Source organism: Mus caroli, chromosome 5 (genome assembly GCF_900094665.2).
Source record: "Mus caroli chromosome 5, CAROLI_EIJ_v1.1, whole genome shotgun sequence".
Lineage (NCBI taxonomy): Eukaryota > Metazoa > Chordata > Mammalia > Rodentia > Muridae > Mus > Mus caroli.
This window is the reverse complement of record NC_034574.1, coordinates 89,756,156-89,767,011: the sequence shown is the minus strand read 5'-3', so window position 1 is coordinate 89,767,011 and position 10,856 is coordinate 89,756,156. Positions and strand designations below refer to the sequence as shown.

The 10,856-nt window shown below is 43.2% G+C and overlaps 1 protein-coding gene across 2 annotated transcripts in view; it reads right to left on the bottom strand.

Moving 5' to 3' along the window:
* The window catches only part of Fras1 (Fraser extracellular matrix complex subunit 1), a 395,823-nt gene that overhangs the window by 43,343 nt on the left and 341,624 nt on the right, over positions 1-10,856 (bottom strand). For both annotated transcript variants that reach the window (XM_021162463.2, XM_029477538.1), the window contains 6 exons: positions 10,498-10,611; positions 8,289-8,439; positions 6,925-7,084; positions 5,122-5,278; positions 2,760-3,006; positions 1,180-1,524 (listed from right to left, as the gene is read on the bottom strand). In XM_021162463.2, coding sequence (XP_021018122.1) covers positions 1,180-1,524; positions 2,760-3,006; positions 5,122-5,278; positions 6,925-7,084; positions 8,289-8,439; positions 10,498-10,611 — 1,174 coding nt within the window. The remainder of the gene's footprint in view (positions 1-1,179; positions 1,525-2,759; positions 3,007-5,121; positions 5,279-6,924; positions 7,085-8,288; positions 8,440-10,497; positions 10,612-10,856) is intronic.

Genomic DNA, 10,856 nt, shown 5'->3' with positions numbered 1-10,856 from the left:
GGCTGTCCTGGCACTCACTTTGTAGACCAGGCTGGCCTCGAACTCAGAAATCCGCCTGCCTCTGCCTCCCGAGTGCTGGGATCAAAGGCGTGCGCCACCACGCCCGGCTCCCACTTGCTTTCATTTTAACTGTAGGAATGTTTGCCCGCATGTATGGATGTGCACAACATGCATGGCTGGTGTCCATAAAGGCCAGAAGAGGGTGCCGGATCCCCTGGAACTGGAGCTGCCACATGGATGCTAGGATGCAAAGCTGAATCTTCTTTAAAAGCAGGAGTGTCCTCAAACACTGGTCACGTCTCCAGCCTCTAGCTGAATAAGTTCTGACAATTTGTTTAACCTCTTTGGGCCTTCGTCTGCTTTTCTATGTAATGTTACCTGATCCACTGAGGATGAGTAAGAACACACAGAGCACACATGGCTTTATGCTTGGCACTCCTAAAGAAAATATTAGTTCTGGGAAGTAGAAAGATGACTCCATGGCTAAGAGGGCTCACTACTCTCACAGAAGATCTTATGTCACCTCTGGCCTCTGAGGGACCTGCATACCTTACACACACACACACACACACACACTCCTAATCTTTAAAAAGTGTTAGTTCCCAATACACCACAGAATCCCTTCAAAGAGGTAGCAGACTTGATCTTCAGTACAGTTACTATCTCCCTCTGCCAGATGCACATGATAAACTTTGAGACCCTTTAGAGCCATGGATGGGGCATAGGCTCTAAAGCAACCCAGAGAAGAGACTTTACCACTGACTCCATGGAGCTAACATATACATGAATACACTCCATTGTGCTAAGACACTGAAACTTGGATGCTTGTTTCAGCAGCTAACAGTGTACTCAATAACTATCACCATCCTCAATGAATCACATTACTGCACAAGCCAAACTGCTTGGCGCCATAACATCCACTGGGCCACAAAGTCAGACCATGAAGCTCCAAGGCAGTTGTTTCTCTGCCATTAACAATCAGAGCAAGCAAAGTGGACAGGATTCTTTATTTTCACTACCTCCCATTGTTGTTGATGCCTGGCAACACATAACATTCGCGACCAACAATATTGCCACTAAGGAATGGCATTCTCCATGTCTTAACGACATTGTCAAACATAAGAAGGAACCTGAGGTGGAGATGGTTCACAGAAACTCAGAGAGACCCGTCTCCATTACCTGCATCCTCACTGATGGTGAAAGCCGTGTTGCCCAGGGAGACAGTTGAGGCATCATTGGGACCACTAATGAGGACCTTGGCCACCGCCTGCCTTCCAATGCGGGCATTGTTAGAAGCATCAGCCAGGGCTATCTCAAACTCCTCTTCCTCCTCGTACTCGCTGTCATCAATGACCATGACATCACAGGTGGACACGGTGACACCGGGTCCGAATATCACACGACTCTCAGCAGACCTCCCTCTGGACTTAAAGTCGGATCCGGATTCCAGGGCATAGAGGCTACTTCCCATGGCTGACTTAGGGACTGTGTAGCAAACGGCAGACACAGTGCTGCTTGAGTCTCCTGGAGTGTAAGAAAGGCAAAGCACATGAACGAGGGCTTCTCAAATTTTAAGATTTCTAGTAACATAATGAGCTTTTCCCTCTGACTGTTTCCATCACCACTTCTGCTTCAACTCTGACAGGCAACCTTCCTGAACCGCAGTTTCTATTAAGCCTGGGGTATAAACCGCTTGAGGATTTAATATACCCTAGATACTTCCCCCAAATAACTTAAAATGGATTTCCTATTCTGTAGATTTTGTGCTCTGTTAATTCACAAGACTCATTGCCCACCATCTAGGACCACAGCTGGTGGAAAGATGAGAGGCATATTTTGGGACTTTAAGTAGCAAAGTAATTGTGTCCTGACGTTAGAGTGATGAGCTCAGTTCACTGCCTTTCTGAAGAAACTTCTGCACTTTAATTCCCCGAGAGACACAAGCTTCTTCAAAAAAGGAAAGATGAAACAATTCAAAACAATATAAAAATACAGACAACTGTGTTCATTAGTGCTGCTACAGCCTTTGGTGACAATCTGCTATAGGCCTGGTGTGGCGGCCCAGAGCAATCAATGGGGCTTGCCTGTCTTCCAAGTGGTATTTACTAAGATTTTGTGCTATCCAAAGTATTTATTTCACTAATACCCTGTCAGCAGATCTAATACTGAAAACGGACACCATCATTTACATTCAGGTGGTCTTGAAGGGATTGCATTCCTACGCATTTTAACGTTGCACGTACTGCACAGTCATAAACCCATAAAATCTTTATTTTAAATGCCTAGCCTTCAAATATTGCCCTTTACTTCCCAAAGGGAAAATATTTTTCATCTGAACATTATACTTAACATCCAGGTAGGGAAATCTTTAAGTATATGTCTGTCCCTCCAAAACCTGAGATTTGTACAATTACGACTTCTCTCCTCGATCACAGTTGGTAAATAATTTATGGAATGGGTGATTGATTAAAAAGGCCAAGTTAATGAATAATTTGTAAGGCTAAATCTAACTAGGCTGTGCTTCAACTTGAAGAATAAATGGAGCTCTAACTACATGCCCTGAGAAGAGAGGCCTTCTGATAAGGCCTCATTCAGGTGGCAAGGCAACTTCAGAGTTGTCCTGGGATTCAGTGGGTTAATATATCAAACAGTATACAAGAGGATTAATGCGAGTGTGTCCTGAGTACTCAGCACACAGAAGAGGCTCAATGGATGTTAGTTATCACCACAGCTCCTTGTCACCCACGGCAACAACAGACCTTGTCTTTTGATGGGTGCAAAGAGAAACCCAGCGCTCTCGTTGACCCGGTAGGTCTTCTTATCAAACTCCAATGTAGGTTCATCCTCAGTGTCACTGATAACGACCTTCGCCTGGGTGAACTCTCCCAGCAGGGCATAGGCTGGCATGCTGAGCCCCACGGTGAAACTTTCGATATTCTCAAATACATCGTCATCGTTGATGACGACAGTGCAGGACTTTGTGCTTTCTCCTTCATCAAATTGAACCTGTCACAAAAGAAGCAAAAGGACTTAAACTGGGCATCACCTTAGCATCCCCTGGTCAGTCCAGAGATTATGAGTACCCAACTTGAGCTGGCAAAGAACTTCAAGGTATCTTCGAGTTCCTCCATCCGCCAACTCCTGTGTCCTGCCTGCAATGCTCAGACATCTCTCCCTGTTCTTCATGTGCCATGGAGGCTGATTTATTGTATAAGAACTCAAAGGACGAAGAGCTATCCTACATCTGGTGACTAGTAAGGTGGGTAAGAATTATTTGTTTTCTTTTTATTAACAGTTGTCATTTGGTTTCTCAGTGCTCTTTCTAATTGGGGGCAAGTTTAACCAAAAAACCTTCATTTTGGAGGACACAGATATGAGTTTCAGGTGTCGATTACCTCCCAAGTAGGTAAATTTATGAAAGTTCATTAGCATCAGGTACTTAATTGATTTATAGTAATAGTTCTTTTATACTATTACTAGGAAAACTAAATAAAAGTCTATCATGAAAGTGCTAAGATATTTTAAAGCACTGCACAGCACAGATATATCATCACTGCCATGCCTATATTATGTATATAATTAAAATTAACAGGAGGATCATGTTGCACTGAATAATTGAGTTTGAGTTCATAAAGTGTCACTTAACACACTAGGCTAATTTAACTTTATATTTGGCTAGACCTTTTGCCATAAAATGGGCTAGGACTATCATATGAATTAATTTAGCAGGTATAATACAGAGAAGTTATTTTGTGTTCACTTAGCTGTAAATGCAATGAGAATGTCCTGATTATATTCTTGTCTAAAAATGAATGAATGAATGAATGAATGAATGAATGAGAAGGGGGGAGAAGAGATAGAGGCAGAGGAGGAGGGATGAATAAAAGGAGAATAAACTGTTCAAGCAGAAAAGAATAATAGGTACTTGTCCAAACTGGAAAGACTGGAAGTGGACCTGGCCTGCTGTTTGTGTAAACCGAGGTAGTTGAATATATGCAAGAACTAGCCAGAAGCCTCTAAGGAACCCAGATCTGGAAGACACATAATTTAAATCAGGCCCCATTATTAGTGCATACCTAATCAACTGATCAAATTGAGCTTTTGCTAATCTCCGTATTTCAAAATGCCCCCAAGAAAGCAAAGCGCTCATTAGATTCTGCTTAAGATCTGGAACGCACTGACAGCTCTTTGTCTTTTCTTGGAAAACGTGACACCCCCTTTCTGAAGGCTCTTTATCTTCCCTGGTCTGTCTACATCCCTGCTGGACATGAAAGGCTTTTACTTAGTCTAGCTGATTTCTGAACTCTGTGAAAGGACAAAGTCCACTGTGCTTTATAGAGACTTAACTTCTAAAATGGAATTGACTTGAAAAAAAGATGAAATAAATACTCATTAAATGCAAGCACTGTATCCTACAGGAGAAAAGATGTGAATTATCCACTCCTACCCCTAACTCATACTAAGTGTGCACTCTACCATTGACTTGTTCTCCGATCTCCTCACTTCCTCTTTATTATCCCCTTACTTTCTCATTACCACCCTGGAGGTAAAAGAGATGCCTTGGAAATTTCTCTGCAGCTCAGGCTTAAGACACTTCACACTCAACATGCCCAAGACAAAAATCCCAACACTCAACTTCAACAAACTCGCTTCCCCTGCCCATCTTCTCATAGCAAGGGCAGTATCATCCATGTCTGCCTTTGGCCCTGTCTCCAATCTCTGCTCACTCCTATCAACTCTAGTCTTTGAAGCTCCCCTCTAGTCACCTCTCACCTATTCTATCCCAAGAAGTTTCCAACTGGTTTGCTTATCTACTCTCTTCCCCCCCTCCAAGCAGAGAGAAAGGAGAGGATGGGGGAAGGACACCAAGAACTGAGGACATGATACATTGCTGAGGTCTTGTCATGAAGCAAAATATAAACAGCTAGAAGGCAGATGCGAATTTACGCCCTGGCAGACACTTTCACGCAGGTTTAGCCAGGCTAAAGAACAAAGGACTATGGGAAGGAAATATAAGGCAGATTTTTGAGGAGGATGCTGACAGGAAGAGACATGCATACGGAGAGAGCACCACCATAGCCTGCGTCCATGCTGAGGAACAAATGGCCCTTCCACACCTACCTGGCCAGCATACTCCATGTAGTCCTGCTGTCCAGGATGAGAGCTGGAACTGGCTGTGCCTTGTTCAGTGCGACACAGGACGATGGCGTACTGGTTCAGGTTCCCAGTCCTCTGCACCGTGACACTGACAGACCCCGCCTTCTCGCTGACGTTATAGCTAGAGACACAGAAAAGTCAGACTCTGGAAATCGGTCTTAGGGTTATGAAGAGACCAGTTGCTCAGTGCTTATCTCTAGTGTTTGGTCACAGAAGCCAGGCATTCCACAGGACAGGCAGTTTAGTGTCTTCAAAAGGTTACATAAATGGATGGGATATGCTTACTACTGAGTCACAGCTCCCATGAACAAGGATACTGGGGTTTACTGTGGAGACTAAGGGTCACCAAGAACATTACATAGGAGCCTCAAACTTCAGAATTCAGAACATGGAGTGGTGACAGACAACCTCTCCAAAGAATGCAGGCTCAGCAGAAGAAGCCAGGGAGGTCTTAAGGGTGAAGTTGTGGCGAGTGCTGTTAGTAACTTAGCTTAGGTAGGAACCCACTGAACCGGGCCTGTAAGATGTGTACAATTGATCCAGGGTGGATTCTGAGCTTGAGTCTGGGAAACAAAGATTTGTAGACAGAGTTTTATGATGTACGAGTTCAGGCAGGGGCCTCAGCCTAAAAGGTGAGCTTTGTTCTGGATGTGTCAAGAGGCTACTTCTTATGATCTTATTGTATAATGAGTAGGTTTGGAAAAGCCACAGAAAGACAGCCATGAACTGGGCTTGAATGCAGCCAATGAGGACAGCCGTTCAATCTGTTGTGTGTCTCATAGATTTGAGTGTTTTAGGCAAAATGTCTTTGAAAGAGTGAACCCCATTGCCAGTCACTGTGCTACTCAGTCCATTACATATTACAGGGTTGCCAACAAAAAAGGGACCCCTGTTTCTCAATTTACTTAATTTTTAGAGGTGCTATAATCAAGAGCAAATCTCAAAACATGTATTTTATGGGGTGATTCTAGTATGGCTAAGAAGGGGGAAGCTGTAATTTGGGGTCCTGGAAGCAAGTTCATTAGTCTTACCTACAATAGAACTGTTTAGAAAGTGATGTTTTAGAACAGCAAATCTCTGAAGTGCTGATTTAAAAAGTGTTTATTCTAGAATAATAACCCAAGTTCTAATTTAACTCAGAGAAACCAGGACCATGCCTGTCCATCACCTTTACCCAACGACAACTCCTGGTTCTCTGGAACTCTCCAGTAGATGAGGAAAATATCTTCAAGAGCCCACATGCATGATGCGGAGTTTGACACAAATCAAAGCAGCCTCGGGAAAACACAACCTGAAGGTCTATTTTCTACTTTCCCTATAAATTCTCCTGGATTATCTTCTGCAACTTGGAGATGGAAGCAAAAGTGCTCGACAGAAGCACTGAAGGAGAATGCTTGAGATTGCTGGTCTCAAGATCTCGTCTTATGGCTTGCTAGCTACATGGCTAAGGGCAAGGAACTCTGCCTCTGTCTGTCACTACTGCTCTGCTACTGTAGGGACAAGAAGAGAATCTTAAAATTGCACAGCTGCAAGTAAATAAGATGAATTAAGTTGAGAATATAGCATCTTGTATATAGATTATATCATACAATCAATATTTCATGCAATTATTTTAATCGCTGTTATCATCACCACCACCACCACCACCACCATCACTACCGTTATCTTCAACGATAATTGTTGACTGAATCTGCCTTCTAAAGTGTTTCAGTCTAACTTACTGGCTTAATTGATTTCTCAACATATAGTGTACAATACAAATGGTACCTGGTATATTTGAAGCTGATGAGAGACCACTGGATATGGAAGACATTGTCGCTGACCACATTGGGTTTGCTGTCCTTCACCAGGAACTGAAAACTATCCATCACTTTCTGGATCTTCTCCTCATACAACACATAACGAATCAACCCCAGGTTCACATGCTCTGTGAGAAAAACAGAGCCCCAGAATCCACTGTGAGCGAGTGAGAAGGTGTAAGACACTCTCAGAGTTCTCCCAGACTAACAAAGCAAGTCTAGTCGTCTAATGGGCTACAGGAACTCATTTTCAAAAGAATAAAAAGCATAGTCGTCTTAAAAACAAATGACTCTTGCTAGTTATAAAGAAACACCTTTTAATTGTTTATTTTATATACCAAACTTTATATTCAGAATTCCTCTTTATGCTCTTGTGAAAGGAGACTCTCAGGGAGGGTCTGGGCAGAAAGCACCCCAGAGTGTGAGTGGGTCTGTGGAGAGTTGAAAGGCAAATTTGAAAGCTGACAGAGACAAGTTTTTGACCTCATCTTCTATGTTGATAGGTTCAAACCAGCCTAAATTCCTTCTAAAGAAGGTGGGGGTGGAGGCTGGGCTGTAGACATGTCTCAGCAGTTAAGAGAACTGGCTGCTCTTCCAGAGATCCTGAGTTTAATTCCCAGCAACCACATGGTGGCTCACATCCATCTGTAATGTGATCTGATGCCCTTTCCTGTATTCAGGTGTACATGCAGATAGAGTGCTCATATACATTAAATAAATAAATTAATAAATAAATAAATAAATAAATCTTGCCCCCTCCCCCCCAAAAGGTACTTTGGAGGGGATGTGCTGATAAGAAAAGCTGGGACTGACAGAAACGAGCCAAATATGAGACACAGCTCTCCATGATTGAGAATCAGGTGGGAAAGGAATGCATAGTGCAGTCTTAGGGACCAGTGTTAAGTCACTACCCAATCACACCGGTCCCCACAGGAGAGGAGCAACACGCTTGTGTAAAACAACAAAACTACCTGCTCTGTGTTGTTCAAAAAGGAAAATATTTCTATCAAGTAGCTAACACATGCAAGATCTTTAACTCCTTGGCTAGAGATGTTTTGTTTTGGTTTTGGTTTTGTTTTGTTTTGTTTTGTTTATGTTATCACCCTTAGAGAATAAAACTGTAAATTTCCTAAGGTCATAAATCTTTCAGTCTGGCAGCCGTTTTCTTGTTTGTCTTAAAAGAAAACCAAGCGGAGCTAGAGAGATGGCTGAGCAGCTAAGAACACTAGCTGCTCTCCCAGAGGACCAAAAGTAGCAGTAAGTGACAGTGGCAAAAATATGGCAGAGCAGCATTTGAATGTGTCTCCCCTTTCTAGGTTCCTGAGAACACACCCTGGGTGAAGGTGGCTGCCGCTCTGCCCGGCTGCAGCTTGTTCTCCAGGTAGCCATGCATGGGGCCTGTGGTGACGTCATAGATAAGCTGTGAGTCCTCTGTGTCTGGATCCATGGTCAGCAGTTCCTTCTTGGTGATCAGGTTGGTTGCCTGGAATAGAAAACCCATTAAATGCAATTCCTGAGGCGGGAATTAAGCTGGAGCAAGACCTTCTGACTCAGATTTAATTCAGTTCCACGATGATTTACGGAGAGCATTTGCTGCACAGAAAAGTCTGTTACGATGGGAGAGACCTGAGAATGGAAACCACACCAGCCTCTGCCCTGGAAGTTTTCACAAAGAAAAGCTCCCACACAAGGTCAATAGGGCAAGAGTTTATGTGGAAATAAGAAGGGGATTTCAGTTCGGCTTTGAAAGAAGATTTGAACTCTGGAGGAATGATATAATAGAGAGAAAATGGCTAAGCCTTATACCTTAGGAGAGTCACTGGAAATCCTGAAGTTGATTAGAATATGCTGTACTCACCCACTCAGTCAACAGAGGGCAAGGTGAGAAACTCATGGCAAGAAAGAGTGGCAAGGCATACTCTGCATTAGTGGGCTTAACCAGAGAAGGGTAGGGTGTTAGCCTCTGGATTTCAAAAAGTAGAAGTCATCAGTGACTTTACCATGCACTTATTTATTGAGACAGGGTCTCATTGTGTAATGTAGACTGGCCTCTAACTGGAATCCTCCTACATCAGTCTCTAAAGTGCTGGGTACTCTATATAGTGATGTGCTGCTACACCTGGCCATTGGAAACATTAATAACTGTTATTGGGATAGAAGAGGGATGGGAAATAGACCTAAGATGATGAATACTGAGAAAAAAATCAAACAGTATGCAAGAAAAATTTATACTGGGGTGAATGTGTGTGTGTGTGTGTGTGTGTATGTGAGACTGCATGGTTACACATATGCATGTGGAGACCAGAGACCAGAGACCAGAGACCCATGTCTAGTGTCTTTGTTGGTTGCTTTCTATCTTGTATGATGGCAGAGAACCTCTTGCTGAATCTGAACCAGTCATGTTAGGTTGGCTTTCCAGTGAGCTCCAGGGATCTGCTCACTTCTGTGCTTCCAGCACTGAGGGTATATATGCATGTATCAGTGTGCCCAACTTTTTACATGGGAGCTGGGGCTCTGAACCTGTATCTTCACGCCAGTGTGGGAATGCTTTCTTGATTGAGCCTTTTATTCAACTCCATCGTATTTATCTTAAGAAACTCAACAGTTCAATAGCTAGACCCATAGCTAATCTAATCAGCACCATGAGGACGCCAAGCCTCAGCACAGGGAGACTATCACAGATCAACGTTCTAACACAGGAGGAAGAAGCATACATGTGTTGATGCTGATGCAGGTTTAGTGCTGATTTGCTACCACTTCAAAACGATGAGATGTACCTTTAAACGACCCATTGGGAACTAGGAAATGGGGGAAGAAATCTCTGAAGTAGGGGTCTTCCGAGGAAGATGACCTACAAGGATATCTGCTCCTTTCTTTCCAGGGCAAGCATTTAATGTTCCTTAAAGTCCGTTCTCCCCTTCTAGACGTTCTCCATTGTAGCTGGGCACCTGCACGCCCAGTTTGAGACACTATTTCCCAGCTTGCTGTGAAACATCAGTGCGCATCTGACCAATTTCTTGCCAACAGAATGTAAGTGGATATGACACATTCAATTTCTGTCTCGCTGAAAATGAAGTCTCTTAGCCTGGACTTCTGTTTTATCCTTTCTTTTAGATGGGATACTGACTCATTTCTGAAGAAATCTGTCTGTGTATTCAGCAACAGGCACTCAGCGATGGGCGGCACCATCACAGTGAAGAGCCTACAGTGGTAAGGGGTAAGGCGATAGGCACAGTCCTGGCCAAACACTTTCACATCACATGTGGTATAAAATTAAGAAATGACTCTCTTATTTGACCTGCTGTATTTGGAGGATCTTTGTGTAGGGTGGTAGGGTTATATTAACATCACAAGCTAACTGATGCTAATGATTTAAATAGGTGGAGAATCTGAACCAAACCTTTGGGTTCACCAGCCTTAGGAAAGCCAGGTCACGAGAGTGGTGGGCGAGCTGCTAGTCTGTTCCTAAATAGCATCGTGATGAGGACTTAGCCTACCCTGAGAACTGAGCAGAGGATATGGTAGGTAGGATATGACATACCTTGCCATCCATATACTCCAGCCATTGGAGCCCCAAATTGGTGACAATTCTAGGGGTGCCGTCATCCACTGGGAGAATGTCCACATGGAACTGCTGAGGGGCTGCTGTCATGATCTGCAGAGGGAGAGAAGAGCACTCGTCCTTGATGCTGAAGTTTCCCAAACACTGTACCTAGATGTTGCAATTTCCAAACTCTGTGCACATGTCAGAGACAGAGCACAGCTAGCTTTCACCTCTTTTTTTAAAAAAAATATTTATTTATTTATTTAATTTTTTAATTTATTATTTTTTTTTTAGTATTTTTTTTATTACACATTTTCCTCAATTACATTTCCAATGCTATCCCAAAAGTCCCCCAT